Source organism: Purpureocillium lilacinum (genome assembly GCF_023168085.1).
Source record: "Purpureocillium lilacinum CBS 284.36 DNA, scaffold_6, whole genome shotgun sequence".
Lineage (NCBI taxonomy): Eukaryota > Fungi > Ascomycota > Sordariomycetes > Hypocreales > Ophiocordycipitaceae > Purpureocillium > Purpureocillium lilacinum.
Genome location: NW_027072116.1, coordinates 1,757,457 through 1,783,203, shown reverse-complemented (window position 1 = coordinate 1,783,203; position 25,747 = coordinate 1,757,457). Strand labels below are relative to the sequence as shown.

Genomic DNA, 25,747 nt, shown 5'->3' with positions numbered 1-25,747 from the left:
GCCAGAGGTTTCGTCAGTTGCACGCACGATGCCCAGTATGATTCGGTGACGATGTGGCTTGTCGAGCTCGAAAAAGTAGATTATGTGCAGCCCATTAATGCCCACAGATCGGCGCAGAGGGCAGTCTCGCTAGATATGTATGTACACTGCCACGGATGTGATCCTGGCTGCTAATCACCGCCAGTCAGTCCATCCGCCTAGAGCACCTTGGGCTTCTCCCAGCCCGTCACGTTCTGCACCGACACGACGAGGTCCTTGCCCTGGAAGTAGTAGACGCGGGTCTGGCGGGCCCAGGCGGCGGCGGCCAGCCCGCCGTCGACGGTGCCCCAGTTGGGGTCGGTGCTGGAGCGGAAGTCGGCCCCGGGCTTGTAGTAGGCGACCATGGTGCCGTTGGAGGGCTGCGCGTAGAAGAGGCGCCGCGGGCTGAGGCCCGGCACGAAGACGCCCGCCATGGACACGGAGGGGTCCCACGCCGAGCCGGGGGCCGTCTTGACGGGTTCCGCTGCAGGTATAAAACTTAGCGAAACCGCCCTTCTCTTCTTTCTATAGCCACATCACGAGGTGTGTGGTCTGCGGGAATAGTTTATTTTTCTGTCGTTGTTACGGCTGGAAGGGGGAAAAGGAGGGGGAGGGAAGGGAAAGGAAAGGGGGAAGAGGAGGAGGAGGAGAAGTAGCAGCAATCTCTTACCGCGGTTCGGCCCGAGTATGTCGCTATACTCGAGAAACTGCAGCTGGTTCGTGCTGTTGATGTAATACAAGCTCAGGTCGTCCTTGTCCGGCCCGTGCGCCACAATCGCCGAGCTCATGTACACGCCCGTGCGGACCAGCGTCGTCGTCCACCCGCTGCTCGCCGCCCTGTCGCCGTTGAGCACCGACAGGCTCCCGTCCTCGGCCTGGTAGTACACGCGCAGGATGCCGCCGCCGCCGCCCCCACCGTCGCCGCCGATGCGCAGCGCCGCGAGCCGCGTCCGGGCGTTGACGCGGTGGCCCGTCACGTTGGCCGACACGACGGTGTTGGAGCGCGTCGCGCAGGTTTCGCCCCGGGGCGGGCACTCGAGCGTCGCCTGCACGACGCTGGCGTTGGCGCGGCCCGCGCTGGAGATGTAGAAGAGCTGCGTCGATACGGGGTCTGTGGTGGAGGAGCCGGAGCCGGTGCCGGTGCCGTTGACTGCGGCGGCGGCGAGGGAGGTGCCCCAGTCTGGCGGGATGGTGAGGTTGAGCTTGTGCTCTGTTCGTGCCTCGTCGTTGCGTATCCGCCGGAGGAGAACGTCTGTTGTGCCCAGGTCCTGGTAGAAGAGCTGCAGCTCCTGCGTCTCGTTGTCGGCGGACGCGGAGACGGCCAGGGAGCGCTGGCTGGGCTGGATCGGACCCGTGGGTATCGGGGCCGGGCCGGTGCCCGTCCAGGTCGGCTGTGGCGCGTCCGAGTCCGAGCCGGGGCCCGAGCCGGAGCTGGTGTTGACGTCGCTGTCCTTGTTCGCGCGCAGACCGCCGACGACGCCTCCCACCACGGCTCCGATGACAATGACTGCCGCGACAGCCACGACGATGAGAAACGTCCGCCGCTTCAGGCCGCAGCACGTCCTCGCCGGAGCCGCACCACCTGTTGCTGGCCCGACGGCCTCCTTGTCTGCGTGGTACGCCTGCTTGTCGACGTCGTCCTTGGGCACCTCCTCCGGCGTCAGCTTGTCGCGCCCATGGGGGTCGACGTGCTGCTGGTCCGCGACCTCCAGGCCCGAGGCATAGTTGTCGGTGACAACCGCCGTGGGGTATCGCTCGTCGTCGCGCTGTCACCCACGAGCCCAATTCTCGTCAGCCATTGACACAATTCACTCATCCATACCCCGTTACAACGGGACGTCAACGGCACATACCATGTTGGACAGTCCGTAGCCGCCAGCCTCAGAGACTCACAGCAAGCCAGACTCGTCCATGAAGCCCCAAAAAGCCAAAGCGGTGTGAACGAAGTCAAGCGGAAGGAGACTGAGGGAAACGCCGTGACAACGAACCGAACCGCGAAAACCGCACATCCTTGCCGACGGCTCAGCCCACTTCGCAGACAGACACACCCAAGCGAATTCAACTCCTGCGACGTCCCAAGGATCGACAGACCCAAAGAGCGGGACATTGCTACCCACAAGTGTCCCGGCAAGCCTGCTTGCCCGCGACTCCTGGCAAAGAGCCGCCCGCCCCGTAAGCAGCATCCCTGTCGGCTCGTTCCTGGGCGCGACACCCGCGAGCCAATCTCGGGAGCCTATCTGGACACAGCGACGCAGGTGGTTTGGGGGCTGCGGCGCTCAACTGGTTTCGGCAAGGCAACGCCAGCCCAGCCCCCTCCCGTGCAGTAATGCAAATGCAATGCTGCGTCATCGAGATTCGCAGTCGCACACAAGACGTATGGTAAAGGGCGACAATTATCGGCAAACGAAGACTCCGGCAGGTCAGCAAGGGCGGCCCCCCACGGGTTCGGCCCGGCCCAATGTCTTGTTCATCCGGCTGCGAGTCGTCCAAGGCGGCTCGGCTGGCTGCCGTCGAGTAATGTTCCCCTCATTCCGTCACCGGCATGCCCAAAAGGGGGAGTGACGCATGCCGGCGTGTTCATACAGTACCATCCGACAGCCGGACGTGAGCAAGTGATGTTGATAGCTTTTTATTTTGACCCCTGTACCAGACTTTGGGCCCCAACGTCTCATCAGTCTCGCCCCCTTTTACACATTGAAAACCGAGATCCATCGCTCCAATGCCAGTGCAGTATTACATAGGTATCATCATAGTAGAGCTCTGCACGCACGCCTCCAAGCAAATCCGACCACCAAGTATCGTGTACAGGTGGTATGTGTCCTAATAAGCCGCCAGTGGTAAACGCCGTGGTATCCAGCCGTGGGGCCCCTTGCCCCTTTCATCAAACACGAAAACACGCTCAAGCGGAAAATAAATATCGACCGACGACTTCAGCTGCCAAGCGAGGCTACCTGGGCGGCCAAGGTCTTGTTGCCCCGGAGGAGGTCCTCGAGCCACTCGGCGGCCATTGCAAGCGTCGTGCTCTTGCTGAAGCCGCCACCCTTGAGGCCGGGAACAAGGTCTCCGAGGTCGTCAAAGCCCTCCTTGATCAAGGTGCGTCGCTTCTGCTCGCTCCGGATGTGATTCTCTCGCTTTTGCTCCTCGGTGAGGTTCTCGCGGGGAGGCTTGGCGCCGTTGGCCGTTGACTTGCGCCGCCTGCTGCTAGCCGTTGCATCGGACAGTGGCGAGGTACCGTTTCGCTCAGACCTGGGCTTCCGCTTCTTGCCGGACTTGGACGAGTTGACTTCGTCGTCCTCGTCCTCATCGGCGGCCTCCCTGACGTTCTTGCTCTTGCGCCTCTTGCGAGGCGGCGCGTTGGGGTCGTCCTCTCGCTTGATGTAGTCCGAGCCATCTCTGGGTTCCAGAGGGCTGCGACCGTTGACGGGGCTACTAGGCCGTGTGTTAGCAGCGCTCTTGTTAACCTCAAGGCACTCGAGGCATTTGAGCTGCGTTTGCTGCTGAGACTCGACTGACTCCTTGTGTGGCTCCGGGACGTATCCTTGTGGAGTGCCAAAATTGGAATCCGACCCCCATTGGATATCGCCCAGGTTGACCTTTCGAACCGGCGTTCGCTCTTTGGACCCCCACATCCACTCGGTGAACGTGTTGTCGTGCTCCGTCACGAGACTGCTCCTGCGGTTCTCCTCCTTGAACTCCTCCATCGGCTGGTGGCGCAGGTGGCCCACGGGGTACCCCCCGACCGGCCGCCTCGACTGCGGCGAGTCACCGCCCTTGGACGAGACGCTGCCCCGAGAGCTGGAGCCGTTCTGAAGGAGGGTCGCGGCAGCACTGAGGACGTCGTCGGAATGTTGCTGCTGGAACGGTTGGGGTTGTGATGGAGGGGGCGGGGGAGGGGGCATGAGGCTGGAACCAGACATCATCCTTTGCAGCTCGAGCTGAGCGTTACTGTTACTGTGGCCGTTGTTGCTGTTGGCGTAGCCCTGGTCGCCCGAGGAGTCTAGAGAGCCGGACTGTGGGCCGAACGAGGTCGCCGTGCCCATGAACTGCGGTGGCAGGTCGAGCCAGGCATCACTGAAGTTGAGCCCCTCGCCGAAGGACGGCATGTTGTATTGGTTGGCCGTCAAGTCCTCGAAGAAGGAGCTAAGGAACTTGCTGTCGGTCTCGGAGAGGAGCGGTGCCCCCGGCGCAGGGTCGGGGGCATCGAAGAGGGACTCCTGGGTCGGGTCAACGGCATCTGCAGCGACGAGGCAAGCCAGTCAGTATTGAAGGCCCGTGGGTGAGGAGGGCAGACGAGGGGTGGGACGCACAGCCGAAGGGTAGTAAGGGGTCGGAGTCAGGCTGCGTAGAACCCATCCTGGGAGCCTGCTGGACGGCGAGCATGAGGGCGTTTTGTGCGGTGTCTCGCTGTGGTCGTCGTCTGTCGGGCGGTGAGAGGGCTGGATGGGGATGGTGTTGTTCGTCGTGATGGCGTGGTGATGCTGGCGATGGTGGTGGTTTACAAGGAATGCAGAATCGAGGGGTTGCTGCTGCCGCCGGATGCCATGCGAACGAGAGTAGGTATGATGAAGCGAGTAAAGGGAAGAAAGTCTGCGAGTGCCTAGAATATGTACGAGCACATGCTTGGGGCTGGGGAAATCCGGGGTAGTGGGCAGGGCAAGGTGAGCTGGGAGATCGCGGAGTGATCGAGGGGGACAAATGTGCTCGTTAAAGAGCCCGGGCAAGGCTGGCCAGGCCAGGTCAGGTCAGAGTCTTGGAGAAGGATGGACGGAGCGGAGAGCCAAGGTTGGAGGCGGTGGGGCACCCTAGCGGTAGCGGTAGCGGTAGCGGTAGCGGTAGCAGCAGCGGTTGATGAGCGGGCAGACAGCGTGGGCGGGCGGGCACCAGCCTGCAGTGCAGTGCCCAGTGGGCAGGGCAGCCTGGAGCAATGGAAGTACCTCGAGGTCACCACCACCACCCCGTGACGGGCGGACAGGCACGCCCACGCCGCACGCCTCTTTCTCGTCTCTGACACCGCCATGGACGAGGGGGGAGGGATGGACCGGCACCAGAATAGAAGGAATCGTGGGGATTTGGAAGCCACTCCGAAACTCGTGCAAGGCTTAGCGAGCGAGCGAGCGACGAGCGACGTCGAGTCATCCTGACCGACGTGTCTTGGAAGTAGACACGCCCGGGCTCCGTCCCGTCCGACGAGCGACTCGACTTACTCGCCGACGAGTGGACTATGATACCTCGCAGTTGGCCACTACCGCCAAGGCAATCGAAGTAACCCCAAGTCCGTACCTAAGGTACGGGGCCCCGAGTGACGCTATACGAGTACTGTACGAGTACCGTGGACCTCTCGATTCCTTTGGTCGGTCCTCCTCTCTGGCTGGACATTCTGCCTCTGGACACGCATAATATTGCCCACCCCTCCCCTCCCCCTCCCTCATCCTCCCCGCAGTCAGGTCTCCGTTGCTCCGTGGGCACGAACTCGAGCTAGCAAACCCGGCCACCACGACGGTTGGTGCGCTGGTGCGTGGGATGGATGGCATGGGGGGGCATGGGGGGACCAACAGCGGTCCAGACAGAGCACTTGCGTAGGGCATCGCAACCCGCAGGACGCCAACCCGGGTGGCCAGAACGGCAACGGGGCTCCTCCTCACCCCAGGCCGGGTCCATTGCCACTGCCACTGCCGCCGCCTCCGCCGCGACTCCATCGTCGTCGCTGACCAGACATCATCGTCCGGTTTGCGAGCGGGCCCCAGCAGCTCCAGGAATGAATGAAGCGCCATGGCGCTGGCGTCAGCCTCCGGGACAGCGCCCCCCTGTCGGTCAGTGAGCTGGCGCGCTGGAGGCCCCCGGCTGGTCCAGGGATTCCCGTGGGCCCTACCCGCGTGCTGACTGCTCTGGACGTCTGGCACTTCGCTGGGCTGGCTGGGGCTGGGGCTGGGGAACGTGGGTTGTGTCGGATAGTCCGATATCGATATAGCGGGCTCGCAAGTATCCGGCTCGTCTGGTCTTCTGGGCGCGTCATGTTCATCTGCCCTCTGGCGATTGGCCCATGGTGCGCCCGGACATTTCCGCTCGCCCTGTCCTGCCCGTCGTGTCGTGTCTTGCATGTCCCGACCTGCTGGAGCCGTCCCCTCCGAGAGCCCGGTGCGCCGCCCCGCTACAGCGATGGGCCTCGTCCAGATGACGCACTTTTTTTCTCGGCCTTGATGCAGCAAAGGCGACAATCACATGCCAAATGTCTGCGCTCGCGCTCCGCTCTCCTCGTACGCACCGCCGCCGCCGCTGCGGTCCCCGCTGTTTCCCCAGAGCGGTGCACATTCCGGCCTGTTCCGCATCCTTTCTTCACGCGTCCGTCCCCGCCGGAGTGGATGAGTGAGTGGGCAGCGCTCGGGCGGGCTGCCACGAGTTGCACGGGGCCCGGGCCCGAATGCTCGCGCCACCCAGGGATTCCTGCTTACCTTGGGATAGTTGGGACATTTGAGGAGAGCCGGCCTGCTCGTCTGGAAGCAGGATCTCGCTGCTTTGGTCCCGATGCAGGAGGATCGTCAGGATGGGACGAGGTACGGAGGAGTAGCGGGCATTGTTGGGTCAGTGGCGACGGCATGGCTGGCCGGTTGGCTGGACGCCTGGCGTGGAGAGAGAGGATGGATGGGGAGGATGGCATGGTCATTCCAGCCTGCATGAAGCCGGTCCCAAGTCGCGTGGTTTGGGAACTGGTCTGCGTTCTGCAGTCCGGCGAGTGACCCCCCCTTGTCATCTGCAGCAGCAACGAAGGCGGCCATGCACAGCAAATAGTTTGTGCGCCGCAGCGGTCCTGCCTGATCCTGCATGCAAGGCACGGCCATCAATCTCTCGTCGTCCATGCAGGACTTGTCGAAGAAGAGGACGAGACCAGATGAAGACGAGGCCGAAGATGCCTAGAAGGTACGGAGGCGGTACTTGTGCACCGTGCCATGATCCATCTGACCTCCCGATGCTCCGGGCTGCTGCACGTCGGTCCAGTGCGAGGGCGACGAGCAAGCCACCCGACACCTTGATTTCGGGGACGTGCCGTGGGCCATGCCCACCACCCGAGATCGTCGTCGAGGGGGGCGTGGCAAGCGTGGGTGTGTTCGACGTCGACGTCGAACTGATGTGCACGCAGACACGCAGACACGCACGCAGACTCACTCACACACACACACACACACACACGCACACACACACACGCACACACACATACATAATAACAAGCTGCACTATGAAAGTACGGAGTAATACGTGTGCGCATGTACTTGCGGTACCTTGCTTGCCTGGCCTGGCCTGCCATTGTTTTACATGCAGCAGATCCCCATGGGCTCTCGTCGCAGGCAAAACGGCGGACAGGGCAACTAACGAGGTGCCACCGCCCGACGTTTGCGCTCCCGCACCGCATTTAGAAGTCCTACTTGTCCATTTTGTGTCGCCTGACACCGGCGACATGCAGCCCGGCCCGGTCTGGCTGCCGCAGTCGCGCTCCTGGGGATCTCATCTTCATTTCCGTGGCCGCCTGGGCTGCCGATGGTGCCGTCGGCGCTGGCGACCCACCACCAGGGCCTGGCGCGGGACAGCCGCCGCTGCCAGGGCAGTCCTGAGTCCTGCCCGGTGACTTTCACCTCAATTTTACAGCGGGCTGCCATGGTGCCCCAGCCCCGGACACGGAGCCCCAGGCAGATCTCCGGGCAGCTCCAGCTCCAGGCCCCAGGCCCCAGGCCCGTCGTGGAGGCTCCAGGCCCCCCTGCCCTGACGATGAGGGCGCGCAGTGGAGCGCGCTCCATCACGACCAAATAACCAACTGCCCATCACTTGCTCGAGAGTCGCCTGCCAAACCCGCGTCTGGCAAGTCGACCGAGGACCCTCCCCCCTCCCCTGCACCGCGCCCCAACTGCCAACGTCGCCAGATCCCGCTATTTTCAGCAGCCAGGACAGGCAGGCTTGCCCCCCGGCGGGCAGGGAGATGGATGGCAGCGGCCCTGAAACCCGCGTCCCTTGCGCCCCACGACGAGTCCGGGACGGCGAAAAGTCGCTGGCGGACGCGTGCGCGCTGCAGCCGAGGCTTGTGATTGCCGGCAGTTGCGCCTAAAGAAGGACTGCGAGGCCGCGCGCGAGAGACGGGACGTCTGTCTCCCAGCCAAAGCTGCCCTTTTTGGTGGTGCCTGGGAGCTCTGTTGCTGTCCTTTCTGACCACCTAATCCGATCGGTCGTCCAGCCAGCCCGCGCTCCTGCTGCTGCTCCTCCAGCATCGTGGCCGTTGCCGTTGCCGTTGCCACGCGTGGACAGCAGCTGCTGGCCGGGTCCTTCTAGCGCATGCACCATCCCTCGACCAAAGGAACATCTCGTCGCTCTGGGGCACGCGACACGCCACGCCGCCCGCGACTCACCGACCGACGTCAAACGCATCCCATCCGGCCCAGGGCTTCCGCCAGAGCACCCGCCCCTCGCCGGTGGCTTCCGTTCTGTGTCTCTGACGTCGTACCGCATCGCTCATCGCCCGGGCAGGGGTTTGCGTCACTGACAGCCCCCCCAACAGCCAACCGCATCTCTCTTCGCCCTGGTGATCCGGCAGCTGGTTGCTCCCACTTGCTCGTCTGGCAAGGTTGCACCGCGCTGCCCATTTACCGGCCGTGACGCCCTCGCACTGCCGCTAGTCCCTGGAGATCAGCCCGGTTTGTGCCGACGCGCCGGGCCACCGCTGCTGCTGCTGCTTCTGGTGCGTCGTCAGTCGTCGTCGTCGTCGTTGCTGGTGTCGTCGTCGTCGTCGACGACGCCTTCTGGACTCGCTCGCATCGACGACTTGCTGCACCACCCGACATGCCGCAGCAACCACCACAGCTGCTCCCTGCGGCTCGTGGAACGCGCCGCCTGGGGACCACCAAGCCTTTCCCACTGCAGCTCCAGTCTCTCCCTCCAGCCCTGCGGCCCCTGGTCCGCGCCTACATCCTGGGCTATGCGTCGTCAGTGGTGCCGCGACTCCTGACCGTCATCCTCCAGCACCTCTCCCGCGCAAGGGCCAAGAACGAAAACTGCCTCCCCGCCGAAAAGGACGAAAGAAGCTTCGTGGACTCGGTTCTTCACGTCCTTCGCATCGGGCTCGAGCCGCAGCGCTTCCCCACGTTCTGTGCCGTCCTGGTTGGCGGCGCTACCATCTTACAGGTGCGACGCCCACCTCCTTGCTTGCTTGCTCCTTTGCCGTCATTCCGTTTTATCCCCTTCCGTCGTCCCTTTTCCCCGGATCTTGGAGCAGTCGAGATCACGCGTATCCGTCCCCGCATCCGCCCCCCCGTATTGTGTGGAGTCGAGAGTTTCCTCGACGTCGCCAGTCGGATCTTGCTTGATGCGGCGTCTCGGAGCAACCCCGATCCTCCTCTTTCTAAACTAGCGTCCGCTCACGCAACCTCACCAACCCACCCGCCCGGTGCCCGTTCCTGTCGGCTGATGTACCCCAGGAACCCTTGAAGAGAGTCGTCGCTCGACTTGCTGCAGGTCTTGGCGAGACCGCCCGTTTAAGGTACGTGTAGCGAGACGATAGCTTATGTTTCAGGACCTGCGACTACTTGCGTAGCTCCGCAGCATGTCACCACCAGGGGGACATCAAGTACGAACAAGGGCTGACAGGGGTCGTCGTCGCCACGCAACAGAATCGCGAGATGGCTTGCTTCATTCTTCGCCGCGTGGCTCAGCCTCAAGCTGCTCCAATCGAAACAGCAAGCACCACGGAAGAACTCGTCGGCTCCCCGGTCCAAGCCGACTGACGCTGCACCCGCGGCCTCTCAGGGGAAGCTCGCCGGTCGGACGCTCGACCTGACACTCTTCGCCGCGACCCAGGCCGTGGATGTCATCATCGGGGAGCTGTGGTCGCGGCACAGGGTCCGGCGCACCGCTGCCCGGCGATGGACAAAGGTTCGAAGCCGCCGTATGCGCTCATTGCTCGGGCCAACTGCTAACTGTACGATCTCCAGGCGGAGCAGTTCATCTCTCAGATGATTGACCCCTTCTCCTTTGTCGCCTCATGCGGCCTGATTATGTGGGCGTGGTTCTACGCCCCTGACAGTCTACCCCGGGGATACAACAAATGGATCACGTCCGCCGCCCACGTTGACCTGCGGTTGATTGAGGCGCTTCGCCGCTGCAAGACGCAGGAGCTTCGGTACCGCGAGGAGACGGGGCAGGCCCCCCTCCTCGGGTCCATGTGCGAGGACTACAACCTCCCCTACGAATGGGGCGATCCTACCAAGTTCGTGCCCTTTCCCTGCGACATCGTGCACATGGGCAGAGGGCCCTCGTGCGAATACCACGCCTGGCGCCGCTTCTGGCTGTCGTGGAGGTGGTCCATGTACACGTACCTGCCCCTGGCGCTGGCCCTCCAGCTGCGCAAGCCCACGCGCAACAGCCCCTTGCTGGCCCTCATGTCGGCATGTCGCTCGTCGGCCTTCCTTGCCACCTACATCACGCTCTTCTACTACGGCGTCTGCCTCGGCCGCACGCGGGTCGGCCCGCACCTCATCGGCAAGGACACGGCCTGCCGGAACCGCATCGACGGCGGCCTCTGCGTCGGCGTGGGCTGCTTCCTCTGCGGCTGGAGTGTGCTCATCGAGACGGCCAGCCGCCGCAAGGACATGGCCCTGTTCGTCGCCCCGCGCGCCATGGCCACGCTCCTGCCCCGGAGGTACCCCCTCAAGTACCAGTGGCGCGAGACGCTCGCGTTTGCGGTCAGCACGGCCGTCGTCTTTACCTGCGCGGCGGAGAATCCCAAGCGCGTGAGGGGCATGATGGGCGGCATCCTCGGCCTGACCTTGCGTCAGTGAGGGGTGGTGGGCGACTTGCAGTAAGCTTCCAGTCTGGCGTTGCTTGCGCGGGCCCGTGTTGTACGTTGAGCGATAAAAAAGGGTCCTTCGGTCAGCGATGTTGAGACTGGAGCGTTGAGTAGTTAGAACCGAAGACTCGTGGCAGCTCACGCTCCTGCATCCATTCACCTAATGCATAATACAAAGAATTAACAGTACATGTCACGTCCACCATTGTGATACGAATCGGCAGTGGTGAAATGTATTATGCAGGTTCTTCTGGCTATAGAAAAGAATCCGATGACCGCCCGCATTCCTGTATACTACAACCTTACCCGCTGCTCACGACTTCCACCACGAGCACACGCCCAGCACAAACATGCATGCCAGTATATCCGCCCTCACCGTCGTGAAGATCTGCCCGTACCGCAGCGCCACGAGCAGGTACCCCCTGAACGGCTCGGGCACGAACCCGGCGATGCTCCAGAGCATGCCCGCGGGTTGCTGGCGGCGGCCCTTGTCGAGGAAGAAGCGCGTCGTGAGCAGCACGGCCTCGCCCGTGGCGAAGATCCAGAAGAACATGAGCTTGCGGCGCTCGTTGGCGTCGTCGAGCGCTGCCGCCGCCAGGTCGTCGTTCGGGTGGGCGACGTGCGCGGCGTGTGCGAGGGAGGCGCGCTCGCGCTCGAGGCGCGTGCCGGAGAAGGGCGTCAGGAGGGTCACGTACAGGCCCAGTCCGAGGGCCAGCAGCGCGTGCAGGATGCGGAAGAAGGTGGTGTAGGCGTCGGGGCGGGCGGCCTGTTGCTGTTGCTGGCCCGGCATCCCCGGCATGCCGGGCATGCCTGCGAAGGGGGAGGAGCCGCCCGCGCCGGGGGGGAACCCGCCTGCGCCGCCCATCATCTGCGACATCATCTTCATGAGCGGGTCGTCCTCCATGCCGGGCGGCAGGGCAGGTCCACCGGGGCCGGGGCCGGGGCTCGGGCTCGGCGACGCGCTCTGCCCGGGGCGGTCGAAGCCGAGCATCATCTGCCGCAGCTGCGCATCCGAGATGGACGGCTCCGCGCCACCACCGCCGGCAGCAGCTGAAACGTTGCGGCGCGACGGCGTCGTCGTCCGGGGCTCGTAGAAGTGCTCTGAGATGTCCACCTCTTCGGGGTCGGCGGCGTGGTGCTGCTGGGCAGGCGCCTGTGTGGCGGACACGGAGCGTGCCTTGGGCGAGGCGGCATCCTCAGTCGCAGGAGGCGTAAAGATGGCCGAGGCCTGTTCTGTGTCTGCAACAGAAAAACACGCAGGTCAGCACCCGAACGCCAGGGGGCTTCTTTGGCCTTCACGCAGGCAGAGGGGAGCGGAGGGGATAAGCGCACCACCAACCACGCGGCCGCCTATGCCGGTGATCTTGTTCAGGCGCGCCGAGCCGCCAGCCTTGAGCTTGGCCTCGCGCCGCTCCTTGCGCAGACGAGCCTGCTCCGAGGCCCGCTGCGCGGCGGCGTCCGCGTCGTTGGACGTGGCCGCAGCGCTGCTGTCCGCCATGGCTGAAGCGGAGGGAGTTGTGGGACGGTTCAGTCGATCGGTGCGGCCGGCCCGTGGGGTTTTCCGTAGGTTGTTGAAGCTCTGGGACGGCGGGAGGAGGGGTGGTGGGAGTCGTTTGGCGGCGGAGGGTATTGACGTCCGATGGATGCCGGCGGGCGTGGGCTTGGATGGAAGGACCGTCGCAGGTTGGAAGCCGAGGTGAGGTGTAGCGCTGATGAGGCTCTGAGCTGGCGCCAGCGGGGCCCCACAGTGGACGACAGGCACAGCTCGAGCTTACGGAGGCGGTTCCGAAGCTCACCTCGTCCAGCTTCAAATTATGGCCCAGCTTCCCGCGGCTGCAACATCAATTGAGATGCGAGGCCAATATGGCGTCTATTCCTGGTGCGACGTAACTCGCTTGTGGTCGGCGTCTTTCCCATCTCTTTCTTTCGACACGCCGTTCAAAAGTACGAGTCTACCATGGTCTCCCAAGACGGGCATCTCACCACGGCAGTGTTACTCGACGCACCCAATAGATCGGGCCCGGTCACGGTGCCACATCAGTTGGTGTAGAGGTCACGGCGAAAATCGGTTCAAACGTTCCTGGCTCTTCCATTCATGGCTTTTCTGCTCTAACTACCTTGTCCATGCTCCTGCCCCAGCCTCCCTCACCTGTACATCATTCATCGGACTCGTCTTTTGCTCATCCAGTAAACGGTAAACATGAACTGCTTTGCATTAAGTACCAAATCAAGGGGTTGCCTTGCTCATGCTAATCAGTCGCTTGACGCCCACCTGCATGTCAAGTTAGCACGCTTCTACGCCTGTTGAACTTCATCACTTACCATCCAGTTGCCGCACTCCTCCGTCTTGTCGCGCTGAATGTCCAACTGGAGCTTCTGGGCCCTCGCGTAGTCCTTTGACTGGATAGCCTGCGCAAGTTCAGAGAGCTGGTCGATGGTGGCTGGTTGGACGAGCTCCTCGTTGTTCAGGTGGTCAAACAGCAGGTTAAGCCGCTTCTGTGTGTCCTTAACTTGCGGGGCAAACGTCGCGGGAGCCTTGGATGCCACCCGCTGCATGTCCTGGCTGAGGATATCGACAAGTCCCTGCGCATTCGCGGGGATGTGCGAACGGTCACCCGAAGGGTGCTTTGGCTTCGAGGGCGGCGCAGCGGCCTTGGGGGGCGGCGGAGTCGGAGTGGCCCCGCTGCCCATGGGCGGTGGCCCGGTCGGCGGCGGTCCCTGAGGAGGTGCGGAAGGTTGGCTTTGGGGTGCCGCGTACGGAGACGGCGCATACTGTCCCTGAGGAGTGGCCTGCGTTGGCGGAGGCCCGTATGGGTTCACGGGGGGCGGTCGGCTGGCGGGACCTGGAGGCGGTGGCATCGAGCCCATCGGGGGCTGGCTAGGTTGTTGCGGCTGCATCGATGGAGCCGGTGCGTACCTGTTGGAAGGTGGCGCACCAGACGGAGGGGCGTTGTACGGCGAGGCGGTTCGGGGGACCACTTGCGGCATATGCGGCGCTGGAGAGCCTCCCGCCGGCGGAGGCGGTGCATACTGGTTCGCCGCGCTCGAGGACGGCCGCGGCGGCGGTGCCTGGAACGATTGAGGAGCACCGGCCAGCGGGGACTGGACTCGGGGCGGCGCCGGACCCTTGGGGGGTGGCGGCGGAGGGCTCGGGCGTTGTCCGTAGGCGCCGGAGGACGGAGGACCAGATGGGGTCTGCTGCCCGGGGAACGGCGAAGTGATGGGAGCCGAGCTGGGCGTCGGTCTGCGCGGCACGGCCTTGGTCACCACAGGCACGTCGTTCCAGACATCCATCTTCTTGGCCTGAGACGGGGGAGGCTGGGACGGCGTTGAGTTTCTCGGAGGAGGCCCGCCCATCGGGGGAGGCTGATGACCCATGGTCGGATACCCGGTCTGGACGGGGGGCTGGTAGCCACCCTGGGGTTGATACGGGTTCTGGGGTGGCATGTACTGGTGCTGCTGCTGCGGCGGCGGCACGGGGCTGTGAGTTTGGCTCAAGCTAACAAAGGGGCTCGGCTGGGGAATGCCCGGCCCAGGACTAGCCTGCGGCGGCTGGTAGCCGTAGGTCGGCTGCACCCTCGATGCTGCGACATTGGGCGTCGCCGACTGCCGTCCGACAGCGGCCTGGGCAGCCGGCTTCTTCGTCGCCATCTGGACCCGGCTCCTGGCAATCTCGGCCGCGGCATACTTGGTGGGAAGCAAGTCCAGATACTTCTGAGCCACTTCCAGCTGGCCATGTCCGGCAAGGATGTCGGCGTACTCGGTATACTTGTCATACAGCGTCGCCAGCTTCCAGTCGGAATCCTTGCCCTGCTCCGAGTCTTGGAATTTGGTCACCTGCCGGAAGATAGTGACCTTTTCGATGAAGTTCTGCAGCGATCTGGCGTGAACAGAGAAAGTAGAGTCGTCCGAGGCCTGCTTCATGCCGGCCTGCTCCTCCTCCTCGAGTTCAGCAACCCAGATATCGACGACCTTCTCCAGCTTGGATCCGACAAGGTAGCAGAACGAGGCGTCCTTCCTCTGGCCGGCCTCACCGATGCGATCGCCGAGAGCTTCGCAGAGGTCCGGGAACTCTTGCGGGTCGGAAAAGGTGCAAAGAATCGCCATGGTCTCCTTCCAGTTCTCCAGGTTCGCGTTGTAGACGATGTCCCAGAGATTCTTGCCGATGACAGAGCCAAGCAGACGCATATAGCTGGGCATGCCGCTCTTCTTGGTGAGGTACGCAGTCTGAACCTTGTCCACCAGCTCCTGGCCGCCGCAGTTGGCGATCAAGAACGCGTCCGCGATGCGATCCTCGGCAAGGCAGATATCGCTAGCCTTGGCGAAGTTGCCCAGCATCAAGGCCTTGGTGATGGACTTCTCGACAGAGGTGTCGCTGTCGCTGAAAAGGTGGAACGGGTTGTCCGTCTTGGTGCCCTTTGTCGCGGCCACTCGAGAAAGGAAGTCTTCGCCATCGCCATCCCCGCCGCCCCAAAAGTCAGACTGCTCCTTCCCAGGAGCTTCCGTTTCAGTTTCAGCCTCGGCCTCGGCCTCTTTCTCGCCATTGGCGGGCTCTTCCTTGGTCGTGCCGTTGGCCAGCTCATCTTCCTTGAAGCCGAGATACTCGATGATCTTGCCACGAGGGTTGTCACCAACCAGTGTCTCCATGACCTTCCAATCCGCCTTTTCTTCGTCGGTCTTGGCTTCTTGCATCCGGTCCTCGCAGATTGCTGTAAGGTCGCCGGTTGCAAGGGCTTCCTGGAACTTCTCAGTCGCAGCTGAGACGGCAGAGTCGATCGAGAACGGCGAGATAGTGACCTTGGAGCTGCGCTTCTGCCCTGGTTGCGAAGGCAAGGCCTTGAAGACGACAACCTTGCCGCCAAAGCCAAAGGATGCGCCAATCGGTCGCTCAAGCCATTTAGGTGCCTTGCTCAGCGTGAAAGACGCGCCTTGGGGCTGAGTCTGCGCGGCCCTGAAAAAGTCCTCTCCATCCAGGCTCTTATCCGCCTGGGTCTTTGAGGTGTCTGGGTTGGTGTTCTGCAACGTTTGGATGGTAATCTTGCCATCGAAGCTGGCAGAGGCAGAAAGGCTGGGGTTGTGAGGGTTGAACTGGGCTTGGAAGATCCAGTTGGTCATTTCAGGGAGCTCCCCAAGACGTTCTCCTGTTTGCGGATTCCAGACAAGAGTGCGGTTGTCCTTGCCGGACGAGAGCAGAATGTCACTATCCTGAGAGCACCAAGACAGCGAAAGAACACCCTGCTCGTGTCCCTGGAGGGTCCTCTCCGGCGCATTGGAGTTGCGCAAATCCCACAGCAAGATGACCGGGGTGTTGTCATCGGGGGTCGCCGTCAAGAGCTTGGTGGAGTTGTTCGGGTCCCAAGCAATGGCGCTCACAGCTCTCCGGCTATTGTTCAGAGTGAGAGACGCCTTCTTCGTTTTCAAATCCCACACGGTCACAAAGCCGCTTTGACCGCCGGTCGCCAGGATGTGCGAGACTTTTCGGTTCCAAGCCAGGCACTCGATATCGTCGGCGCGAGCTGCCGGGTTGCCCAGACGGAACGGGTTCGAGATGTCGTTCACGTCATAGATGAACAGCTCCCCCTTGGCACCTGCAGTGGCCAAGATTTGTGGCTTCAACGGGTTGAACTGCAGTGCCTTGATTGGCCCCGTGTGCTTGGAGGTCTGGGAAATCAGAGCGTCCGAAGCTCCAGCTTCCAACTTCGCGGCATCCCAAAGGTCTAGGGAGCCATTCTCGAGCGCGCCGGCGATGATGCCCCTGGGGTGATCGGAGTCGGGAGGTCCCCAGGCAATGTCGTAGAATCTGCTCTTAGCGTCAGCCGCCATCGGAAACCCAAAGAAGCCAGGGCGATGGCACGTACTTTGCGTCAGTGGTGATGCTCGCCACCGGCTGGAGCTCCAGGCCTTGCCCCTGGTCATCCAGGGACAGGTCCCAGAGCTCCAACTTGCTCTCGTCAGAGAAATCCGCATCTACAGCACCGGCACGCGTGCCCGTGACCAGTAGAGGTTTGCCTGCGCCCGGCGACCAGGCAAAGGTGGCCGTTCGGGGCACTTCGCGAAGGCGCACCATGATGGCGGGGGTGTGTTACGGACACGTCCTAACGGGCGCCGAGACGGATTGGCCTGGTAGGGGGGGTTGTTGGACAAGGGAAGTGAAGCCGATAAAGGTCTAATCGCCACGGCTGGGCATGGGCGAGTCTCGGAGAGTCAACCCGCAGCTTCGGGTAGCAAAAGGGGGGAGAGGCCTTCGTGGTGGAAGAAGCAACGCGGATCTGGCCTGGGTGTGAGCCGGGGCACGCACGGTATGATGCCAGATTGCAGGCTCCCTGGCTCAGGACTCCTGAGCTCCTCCCCCCAGGGACACGACAGCGGCTCGTTGCCGCTAACAATCAGCGCCCTGAGGTGGGGTGTCGCTGTCACGTGATGGAGATTCTCACTGTGGTCGGTTTCGCTGTGAGGATCCCAGCCAGGCCAATGAGAGCAACGACCCTTGCGGCGCGAGACCTGCAAGAACTCATGAGAGTGACAACCCGACACCTGGATTTTTGCATCACCGCAGGTTCGCAACGGCAAATCACACAGGATGGCTGACGCCGCTCGCTGGAAGGCGACCGTCTTCGTCGGCGGACTCGCGCCCATGGTCACGAGCAACCAAGTTCTGGACGCCTTCATCCCCTTCGGCGAGATTGTCGAGGTTCAACTTCCCAAACCGGACTCGCGGAACTCGACAGATGCCCACAGAGGGTTCGCCTACGTCGAGTATGAGGATGTCGATGACGCCAAGGAAGCCATCGACAACATGGATCAGTCGGAGTTCTTTGGTCGCATCCTGAAAGTCTCACAAGCAAAGGCGCCCAAGAGCGCAGAAGAGGGCCTGGGCAGCAAGAAAGCTATCTGGGAGCAGGTACGTGCTCATGAGTTCCGCACCGGAGCTTCTTACTGATCATTCATCTAGGAGGGATGGCTGGCCGAGCACGCTGGGACGCAGGAGAATGGCACGACAAACGGCCAGGACCAGCCGGTGGACGACGCTCCAGATCCCATGCAAGGACTAGAGGGACTGGATGTTGCCGGGCCAAAGCCGGCTTAGGATTTCACTTCTACTTCTTTCGCATTTTGCATAGCGATGGCGTTACGAGAGGCACGGGTCGTATCGGGAGCGATCGGGGTGGATACCGCCCGAGTCGATGTTGGCAATTGAATGGACAAGATCAAATTGTGCAATTGAGTTCCTGTTTTCCGTTCTGAGGATATACAGTAATCCGCCCTCCGCGACAAAGTAAAAAAAAATTGCTGGCGCGTGCCTTGGATTGTTTGACAGTTTTTAGTGCTCAGCTCGGCCAGAGGGTCCCTGCCGGGACAGTCGCAGGTTCTTGTCGACGAAGAATTTCCGGACGCTCGAGTAGCCGGCGGCGAAGACAGCGAAGCCGACGACAACGGCTGCGGACATGTTGTTAGTTTACTGGTGGTATCGGGCCAGAGTCGGGCTGGGCGGTATTTACCGAGGGGAATCAGTTCGGCGGGGATCTGCTTGAGCTTGCGGAGTCGCTGGGAGACGGTGTGGCCTTTCGCAATTGTCAGTCCTCGATCGTCGTAGAAGAGCTTGGGCAGCTTCGGAGAGCTGCTTGAGCCTCGTGCGCTCGTTTTTCCGTCACGTACCGGCCTGGTCCTCCTTCTGTACGTCGATTCTGTTAGCTCGGTCGCGGCCACATCGGTCGGCTGGAACTCACGGGAACGGGGCGCATCATCCGGGTCGACGGCCGGAACATCATCCGAGCCGTCGGCTGGAACGTCCTGAGAGCGGCGGTAGAGCGCATCGTGAGGGAGTGGAGAGGAGCTGGTAAGGCGCTTAGCAATGGCTGTGATTCAATTGGAAATTGTCGCCCTTCCGAGGTGATGTTTGGAGGTTGCCGAACATCTGATGCTGCTGCAACGGGCCCGCTAGCGTGGTGGTTGCCTTATGTAATTGGCCGTGTAACCTGAGGCACACACACCCGGGCGCCCGCCAGCGCCGGAACATCCATTCGTGCTGCAATCGTCGACGCATCCATTTAACCTCATCATCCACCTTGCCCGGAGCTCCCAATTGCCCGCCCACCGATTACCAGCACTTCCAGACGTCCGTCGACGCACATCAATTCGCAATGGCTGAAGAAGACGGTCAGGAGCTTGTCAGCAAGCCCTTCAAGTTCGTGACTGGTATGGCTGATAATCCCTCCCTAAAAAATGAGCTGATCTTGATCCGAGGCTAACGATGCGCAGCCGGTAAGCTCACCCGCGACCACCCGACGAGCGCGAGTGCACAACGAGCACGACGGCGCCCCAGAAACCATCGCGAGACTGATTGTTCAATTGCATAGGCACCGACGCCCGCTTCCCCAACCAGAACCAGACCAAGCACTGCTGGCAGAACTACGTCGACTACCACAAGTGCATCAACGCCAAGGGAGAGGACTTTGCCCCCTGCCGCCAGGTACGGCCCCGACCGCCCAAGGACCAGCGTCCCCGACCTCACAGCCGCAGATGCTAACGCAGGAGTAGTTCTGGCTGTCATACCGATCACTGTGCCCCTCCGGCTGGTACCAGCGCTGGGACGAGCAGCGCGGTAGGTCCAACCCTTCGCAGACGGCTAGTTTGGCATGCGCTAACATGATGCACAGAGGCTGGCAACTTCCCCGTCAGGCTGGACGCTTAGAGGACTCAGATGTAGATTTGTTGATGTAGTTATAAGGGAACAGAGTGTCGGAGAGGATGGCTCCGTAGCGGTGCCTGCAATGTACTACTCGCACGTTCCTGTAGACAATCGACACCCACGGTTGATCTTTGGACACGTTGAAACAATCACGGGCGGGTAATATGAGGAGTGAACAATCTCAATTGTGAAAATGCAAAGCCGTAGGTTGGCGATCCTACTGGTATCAAAATGTCGTTGCGACGACCGCTTTCCCACCTATCCCAGACGCCGCGAGGAGTAAATCAAATGCAGTTTTGTCCGACCCAAACACAATCATGTCCCCATTCCAAACATTCAAGCCTTTTTGGAGTCACCCTCGTCATCGTCGGAGCTCATGAATTCGTCGTCGTCGTCGAAGCCAAAGAAGGTCCGGGGCTTGTCCTTTTCCACCTTCTCAGGCTCAGAAGGGGTGGACTCCTTGGAGCCCGATTTCTCTTCTTCGTCGGAGCCAGAAGAGTTGTTGCTCTGCGTGGACGCGGATCCATGCGAGGTGCTGACGAGGTTGTCCTTGTAGTTGCCGGCCTTCATGGCGGCGTGAACGGCGTCGCGTGTCCTTTCGCTGGTCTCTTCCTTGTCCTCGACCCATTTCCCGTCCAGGCGGCCTTTGCCTCCGGCCTTGATTTCGGCTTCTTTCTGCTCGGACGCTTGAACGATTTGTTCCCATCGCTCCCGGCGCCTCTCCTTCTCCTTCTTCTCCATCTCCGGCTTGATGGCGAGATACTCGGCAAGGGCCTTGGCCTCGTTCACGGTACGGAGACGACGCCCATCGAGGTTCCGGCTTGATCCGTGGTCTTCCTGGTTCTTCTTCTTCCGCGACGACATGCGACCGCCGGCGGCGCGCAGCTGAGATCCGAAACCGCCCTTGCCACCGCACAGCGGGACGGTCAATCGGAGAGAAAGAAACTCGTCATCGCTGGTGGAGAGATACGTCGACAGCGGGGCCTCGGACCGCTCTGGCAGTTGTCTGTTGGATAGTGTCGTCAGGATGAGTCTGGTGTCTGTGACGGGGAGTCGTTCGTTGATCTCGTCTCGGAGCTGCGAGATAGTCGTGGTCGCCGGGACTGGCACTACCAGCGTAGACGGTAGGCCAAGTCCCTCAAATGTGGAAATGAGGACGTTGAGATTCTTGGGAGCCATGATGGTGATGGACGGATGTTGCAGTGACAGTTCGAAGTAGCAAATGTTGACCTGGGCCCTTGACTCTGGGCTCTAGCGGCGGCGCCGAGGATGACTAATACAGGCCCAGCAGGTCAGAGTTTCAGCGACAGTCACCACTATGTATGGCTTTGTCGAATGTCAAATAATTTGGCCTGAAAAGTATGGCGCGAGGGGAGATGCCCAAGACGTCGGGCAGAGTTCACTTATGTAGACAGTGTTGAACTTGACGATCTCGAGGCTATCTGCAATGAGAGAAGAGTGTTACAGCGCAGTCGAAGCCTTGCTCCCCAGCTCAACTCACATGATTTGGCTCCACTTTTGGGCTGTGGCACCAGCGAGGATGCTGCACCGCCACGGGAGCCAGTACAAACTCAGCGTCACGTGCGGCTCCAGCCACAGCGCACAACACCTCTCAAGCCCCACCACCTCGCTAGGTAGGTCGATTTTCTTGTAGGGTTTCCGCCCACAAATTGTGTAATCCATTTTGAGACCTTTGCACCCAGCCAGCCGCCCGAAAAACTGCCCATTTTCAACATCGACCTCAGCACCGCCAAACCGCCACGATGTTGATTCCCAAGGCCGACCGCAAGAAGATCCACGAGGTAATTCCGAACCGGGCGCGCGAGAAAACGAGCGAATCTGTGTCTTTGGGTTTTCGGTGTGACTGATTGAATTCGTGTTTCTGCAGTACCTCTTCCGCGAGGGCGTGCTCGTCGCTCAGAAGGACTTCAACCTCCCCAAGCACCCCGACATCGACACGAAGAACCTCTTCGTCATCAAGGCCTGCCAGTCTCTCAACTCCCGCGGCTATGTCAAGACTCAGTTCTCGTGGCAATACTACTACTACACCCTGACCCCCGAGGGTCTCGACTACCTCCGCGAATGGCTTCACCTCCCCGCCGAGATCGTCCCCGCCACCCACATCAAGCAGCAGCGATCGCACGCTCCTCCCCGTGGCATGCTCGGCGAGGGTGAGCGCGAGCGCCGGCCGTTCGGCCGCGGCCGTGGCGGCGACCGTGGCGACCGCGAGGGCGGATACCGAAGGCGGGATGCTGGCGAGGGCAAGGAGGGTGGTGCTCCCGGCGAGTTCGCTCCTCAGTTGTAAGCTCGCCCCCCACGTCGGATTGCGTAGCAGACGCTCAAGAGCGGCTGTCCTGTCGCAACATGCGCATCAAGCAAGCTAACTGGATATCCTCTACAGCCGTGGTGGCGTTGGCCGTGCCCGTGGTGGCGCTCCTCCCTCTTAAGCGACGCGAGTTTCCTTTGGGGTTTTCACTATCGAGATGCATGGCGAAAGGTACCGACATGTACTCTTAAAAATGAGGGCAGTTCTTTACCATGAGAGTCCGCTCGTGAGAACGGCAGAGTGGGGGACATCGTGGGAGTTTGGAGGGTAGATCCTCGGGAAATCATTTGCATCAGGGTCAATGTTTACCGTCAAACGAGAACTTTCCGCTCGAGCAACTGTGATCATGAGCATTGACGCTCCTCTTTGACGACTTCAAGCGTCAGACTCCTGACGGCTTCAACGCGACTCGGACGACTCGACAGTGGCCAATCCAATGGTCGATCTATAATGCGAATACTCGGCAGGAGTCCCGTAGACCGGACCGGACCGGACCCTTCCGACCTGGCGCGGAGACTGAACGTTCTGCTCACCTTTCACAGACCTAGTGCTTTCACCTTGCTTCTCAGAGCACGCAATTGAAGCCTGGTGCTAGGTACGATGCTGCACGCGTCTCGTCGGACCTCATGTGGCTGTTACACGCCACCGACGGTGCGGGTGAGGGCGAGAAAACGAAGAGACCTTTTGCTCACTCAACAATTCTGGCCAAGACGGGCTGACGTCCGAGCTGTCGTCGTCACCGTCGGCTTGCCTAGTCGGGTTCCACAGACGGCAAGGCCCCTGCCGCGAGTGCATCGCATCCATCCCACGTCCCATTGACGACGCGGTCCCCGACGACTCACCGACCCCGCCGACGGAGCCCGTCTCTGCGGCGCCGTAGGACTACATAAATTGGCGTCCAGGTTTACGGTGTTTCAGAGGCATCACATGACCGTAAAAAGAGCGGTGTCTGCAGGCTTGTAAAGCCACCAGAGCCAGCGATAGGCTGGTGCTGCAGATGCCGGCCGCGGGAGCCTTCCGGGGTGGCGGAGCGATTCGGGTCGAAGGGCTGATCCCACATGCTCGGGGGGTCGCTGCACCTCGCGTCACACCCACTGACGCGGTAGTAATATCCTCCAGGCACAGCACAGTAACCTGTCCTGCAGTTCGGCAGAGAAATTGGCGAATCGAATGCCCATGGCCGGCCTCGGAGATGCCTGCATGCCTACCTGCCTCCCCTCCCACTTGCTTCGGCACCCTTAACGCGGCAGCGTCGCAGGAGCTGAGCTTGCATGGTCTGGGCCCTGCAGTAGTTTAGCTCGCGGCGTCGGTGAGCAGCATTGTTGCGACGACGCGGCAAACAATAATTCCCGCCGCTCAAACGTGGGAGCGGCTTGACGGCTGGCAGCAGACGATGGATTGTGCCCATCTCCGCTCGGAGGTGCCCCGCGAGGTGGCGAGTCGCCGCTGCTTATCGACGCCCTGGCATCCCGACTAGGCACCCCGCCTTTGCGTGTGGGTGAAGGCGTACACCCCGGCCTGGATTCCTTTGGACACACCATCTGATGTTGGCCCAAGGGGGCGACGGCGACGCAGTCGTCGTAGCGGGTTGAAACATCCAAACCCGTGCTCGATGCACTCCAACAAGCAAAGATCCCCCCTGACTCGCTATCCACCTGCCGTCCTGTGGGAAGTCGTGCTGAGGCAGAGCAGCCACGCCGTCGTGTGGGGGAGCTAACACACGATGTTGGTGCTGGCCGGTGGGGCGTCGACTGACCAGGACGGTCCGCAGTGTGCGCACCCCGTCTGAAGCAGCAGGTTGACAAGCGTCCGGCATGCAGCATGGATGGAGTCCAGAGCCGCCCCCCTGGCGTGTGCCATGCCAGAAAGCGTACATAGAAATAACGCTCGCCCTCATGGCTGAGAGCCGAGGCAGCTCACTCTCGTCCCCATCTGCCGCCGTCGTCTGCTGTCTTGTCGCTTTGAAGGTATTCCCACCCAGGTGTAGTTTCGAGTGCAGTCGACGGTCTGCATTGTCTGGTCAGGGCGAGTCCATGACGTGAAAAGGAACTCAGTAGCTCACTGTTGTTTCTTTCCCAGCTCCGATAAAGAGACGTAGCGTCCCGCCCAGCTGCCTGTTCGTCCACAGTACAGTACAAAACTGCAACCAGAAACTCGCCAAAGATGGCGTCACTTCCCAAGGAGATGAAGGCTCTCAGGTACGTCTTATATACCCGCTGCTGGGGCTGGCCCAGAAACCCTGTCGGCCCATCAAGGTCCGCCATAGTTGCCCCAAGCGCCAATGCGTTGGAGTCTAGACGAGCCCCGGGATTCCTTCGGCATGGGGATTGCTCCGCATTTCTCGCTCACACATTCTGCAGGTATGAGAAGCCCGAGGACTTTTCCATCGTGACGGTCCCCCTGCCGAAGCTTCGGGACAACGATGTCTTGGTCCAGGTCAAGGCCTGTGGTGTCTGCGGCACTGGTGAGTTGGCTCCATACTGATGCTTATGGCCACATGACAGGGACTAACAACTGTGTCAATACAGATCTGGTATTAACTCTCACAACTTGAGGGTCGTATTCAACGTTGCTGATTACGAGATAGCACATCCACGAGGGCGAATTCATCGCCAAATTTCCCCTGATCCCCGGACACGAGACTGTCGGCGTGATCGCTGCTGTTGGCAAAGTAAGCTCTCCAGCCGACCACGGTAGCAACAGAGTAAACCTAATGAGATTTCAGGATGTCAAAGGCTTTGAGATCGGCGACCGCGTTGCCGCCGACAACAGCGAGCTCTGCAACGAGTGCTTCTACTGCCGACGAGGCCAGTTGCTGCTGTGCGAGAACGTAAGCTGTCCGTCCCCCAACGGAAGACCTCGGCCAGTGCTCATCATTGCGTGCAGTTCAATGCCCACGGCGTCACCATGGATGGCGGCTTCGCCGAATACTGCGCCTATCCCGCTGCCAAGGTGTTCAAGATCCATAACCTGAACTGGGTCGACGCCACCCTCCTCGAGCCCGCTTCCTGCGCGTGCCACGGTCTGGAGAAGATTCGACCCAAGCTGGGATCCCACGTCCTCATGTTTGGCGCGGGTCCTACTGGTCTCGTAGGTTCTTATCCCAGGAAACTGCCAGATATGCGCTGACACATTTCCGTAGATGCTTGCTCAGCTGTTGCGCCAGAACGGAGGCTGCCAGGTCACTATTGCGGCTCCCCAGGGTCTCAAGATGGAGCTGGCCAAGAGCCTCGATGCGGCCGACACCTACATCGAGCTCTCTCGCGAGAACCCCAGCGCGCAGTTTGACAAGTTGAAGGCTGATAACCCGTATGGTTTCGACATCGGTGAGTTTTGGCGCACAATCAGATCGGCGTGGTGTGGTCGCTGACAAGCCGCAGTCGTTGAGGCTACGGGATCCGTCAAGATTCTGGAGGACTCCATCAACTATGTTCGCCGCGGCGGCACTCTCGTCGTCTATGGGTACTGCATTCCGTTCCATCGATCCGTTCCAGAGCGCTAACCTCGTCCAGTGTCTATGCCAACAAGGACAGAGTTTCGTGGCCGCCGTCCAAGATCTTTGGTGACGAGATTACCATCATTGGCTCCTTCTCGGAGACCTACATGTTCCGTACGTTCTCGTTTCCTCTCGTAGACTTGAAGGAAGGTTTTGCTGACTGGACTGATGCGATGTAGCTGCCACAATTGACTACCTTGACTCGGGCAAGGTCAAGACCAAGGGCATCGTTAACAAGACGTTCAAGCTTGAGCAGTTTGGCGAGGCCCTGCAGAGCATCAAGGACAAGACGGCCATCAAGGCCGCGATCGTGTTCGAGTAGATCGATGACTGCCTAGGAGCTTGCGTGGAAAGCAATTGGTGTATGTCTACTACAGCCGATGGCGTATAAGCGTT

At 61.3% G+C, this 25,747-nt stretch overlaps 11 protein-coding genes across 11 annotated transcripts; 5 read left to right on the top strand and 6 right to left on the bottom strand.

Moving 5' to 3' along the window:
- Positions 1 to 197: 197 nt before the first annotated feature.
- On the bottom strand, positions 198 to 1,874 carry PLICBS_008445 (uncharacterized protein; the record flags this gene model as incomplete). Its single annotated transcript, XM_018324032.2, has 3 exons — positions 198 to 502; positions 689 to 1,784; positions 1,872 to 1,874. 3 exons carry the CDS (start codon positions 1,872 to 1,874, stop codon positions 198 to 200), a joined length of 1,404 nt encoding a protein of 467 aa, XP_018177211.2.
- A 1,074-nt stretch (positions 1,875 to 2,948) lies between these two features.
- Positions 2,949 to 4,398, bottom strand: PLICBS_008444 (uncharacterized protein; the record flags this gene model as incomplete). The annotated part of the gene is made up of 2 exons (XM_018324033.1): positions 2,949 to 4,252; positions 4,326 to 4,398. 2 exons carry the CDS (start codon positions 4,396 to 4,398, stop codon positions 2,949 to 2,951), a joined length of 1,377 nt encoding a protein of 458 aa, XP_018177212.1.
- A 4,440-nt stretch (positions 4,399 to 8,838) lies between these two features.
- Positions 8,839 to 10,832, top strand: PLICBS_008443 (uncharacterized protein; the record flags this gene model as incomplete). Its single annotated transcript, XM_065601392.1, has 4 exons — positions 8,839 to 9,180; positions 9,522 to 9,535; positions 9,666 to 9,927; positions 9,987 to 10,832. The coding sequence occupies 4 exons, from the start codon at positions 8,839 to 8,841 to the stop codon at positions 10,830 to 10,832; spliced, it is 1,464 nt and encodes a 487-aa protein (XP_065457464.1).
- A 321-nt stretch (positions 10,833 to 11,153) lies between these two features.
- PLICBS_008442 (uncharacterized protein) lies at positions 11,154 to 12,338 on the bottom strand (the record flags this gene model as incomplete). Its single annotated transcript, XM_065601391.1, has 2 exons — positions 11,154 to 12,079; positions 12,173 to 12,338. 2 exons carry the CDS (start codon positions 12,336 to 12,338, stop codon positions 11,154 to 11,156), a joined length of 1,092 nt encoding a protein of 363 aa, XP_065457463.1.
- A 729-nt stretch (positions 12,339 to 13,067) lies between these two features.
- On the bottom strand, positions 13,068 to 16,907 carry PLICBS_008441 (protein transport protein S31; the record flags this gene model as incomplete). Its single annotated transcript, XM_018324038.1, has 3 exons — positions 13,068 to 13,112; positions 13,163 to 16,640; positions 16,699 to 16,907. 3 exons carry the CDS (start codon positions 16,905 to 16,907, stop codon positions 13,068 to 13,070), a joined length of 3,732 nt encoding a protein of 1,243 aa, XP_018177217.1.
- Positions 16,908 to 17,420: 513 nt separating this feature from the next.
- On the top strand, positions 17,421 to 17,927 carry PLICBS_008440 (uncharacterized protein; the record flags this gene model as incomplete). The annotated part of the gene is made up of 2 exons (XM_018324039.1): positions 17,421 to 17,741; positions 17,793 to 17,927. The coding sequence occupies 2 exons, from the start codon at positions 17,421 to 17,423 to the stop codon at positions 17,925 to 17,927; spliced, it is 456 nt and encodes a 151-aa protein (XP_018177218.1).
- Positions 17,928 to 18,161: 234 nt separating this feature from the next.
- On the bottom strand, positions 18,162 to 18,654 carry PLICBS_008439 (uncharacterized protein; the record flags this gene model as incomplete). Its single annotated transcript, XM_018324040.1, has 4 exons — positions 18,162 to 18,277; positions 18,340 to 18,402; positions 18,497 to 18,512; positions 18,568 to 18,654. 4 exons carry the CDS (start codon positions 18,652 to 18,654, stop codon positions 18,162 to 18,164), a joined length of 282 nt encoding a protein of 93 aa, XP_018177219.1.
- A 327-nt stretch (positions 18,655 to 18,981) lies between these two features.
- On the top strand, positions 18,982 to 19,532 carry PLICBS_008438 (cytochrome c oxidase subunit 6B; the record flags this gene model as incomplete). The annotated part of the gene is made up of 5 exons (XM_018324041.1): positions 18,982 to 19,036; positions 19,100 to 19,135; positions 19,198 to 19,310; positions 19,379 to 19,442; positions 19,498 to 19,532. 5 exons carry the CDS (start codon positions 18,982 to 18,984, stop codon positions 19,530 to 19,532), a joined length of 303 nt encoding a protein of 100 aa, XP_018177220.1.
- Positions 19,533 to 19,865: 333 nt separating this feature from the next.
- On the bottom strand, positions 19,866 to 20,708 carry PLICBS_008437 (uncharacterized protein; the record flags this gene model as incomplete). Its single annotated transcript, XM_018324042.1, has 1 exon — positions 19,866 to 20,708. One exon carries the CDS (start codon positions 20,706 to 20,708, stop codon positions 19,866 to 19,868), a length of 843 nt encoding a protein of 280 aa, XP_018177221.1.
- Positions 20,709 to 21,292: 584 nt separating this feature from the next.
- Positions 21,293 to 21,834, top strand: PLICBS_008436 (40S ribosomal protein eS10; the record flags this gene model as incomplete). The annotated part of the gene is made up of 2 exons (XM_018324043.1): positions 21,293 to 21,331; positions 21,418 to 21,834. The coding sequence occupies 2 exons, from the start codon at positions 21,293 to 21,295 to the stop codon at positions 21,832 to 21,834; spliced, it is 456 nt and encodes a 151-aa protein (XP_018177222.1).
- Positions 21,835 to 24,018: 2,184 nt separating this feature from the next.
- On the top strand, positions 24,019 to 25,673 carry PLICBS_008435 (uncharacterized protein; the record flags this gene model as incomplete). Its single annotated transcript, XM_065601390.1, has 10 exons — positions 24,019 to 24,053; positions 24,216 to 24,319; positions 24,360 to 24,388; positions 24,443 to 24,526; positions 24,581 to 24,685; positions 24,742 to 24,945; positions 24,998 to 25,181; positions 25,236 to 25,317; positions 25,368 to 25,465; positions 25,531 to 25,673. The coding sequence occupies 10 exons, from the start codon at positions 24,019 to 24,021 to the stop codon at positions 25,671 to 25,673; spliced, it is 1,068 nt and encodes a 355-aa protein (XP_065457462.1).
- Positions 25,674 to 25,747: the final 74 nt, after the last annotated feature.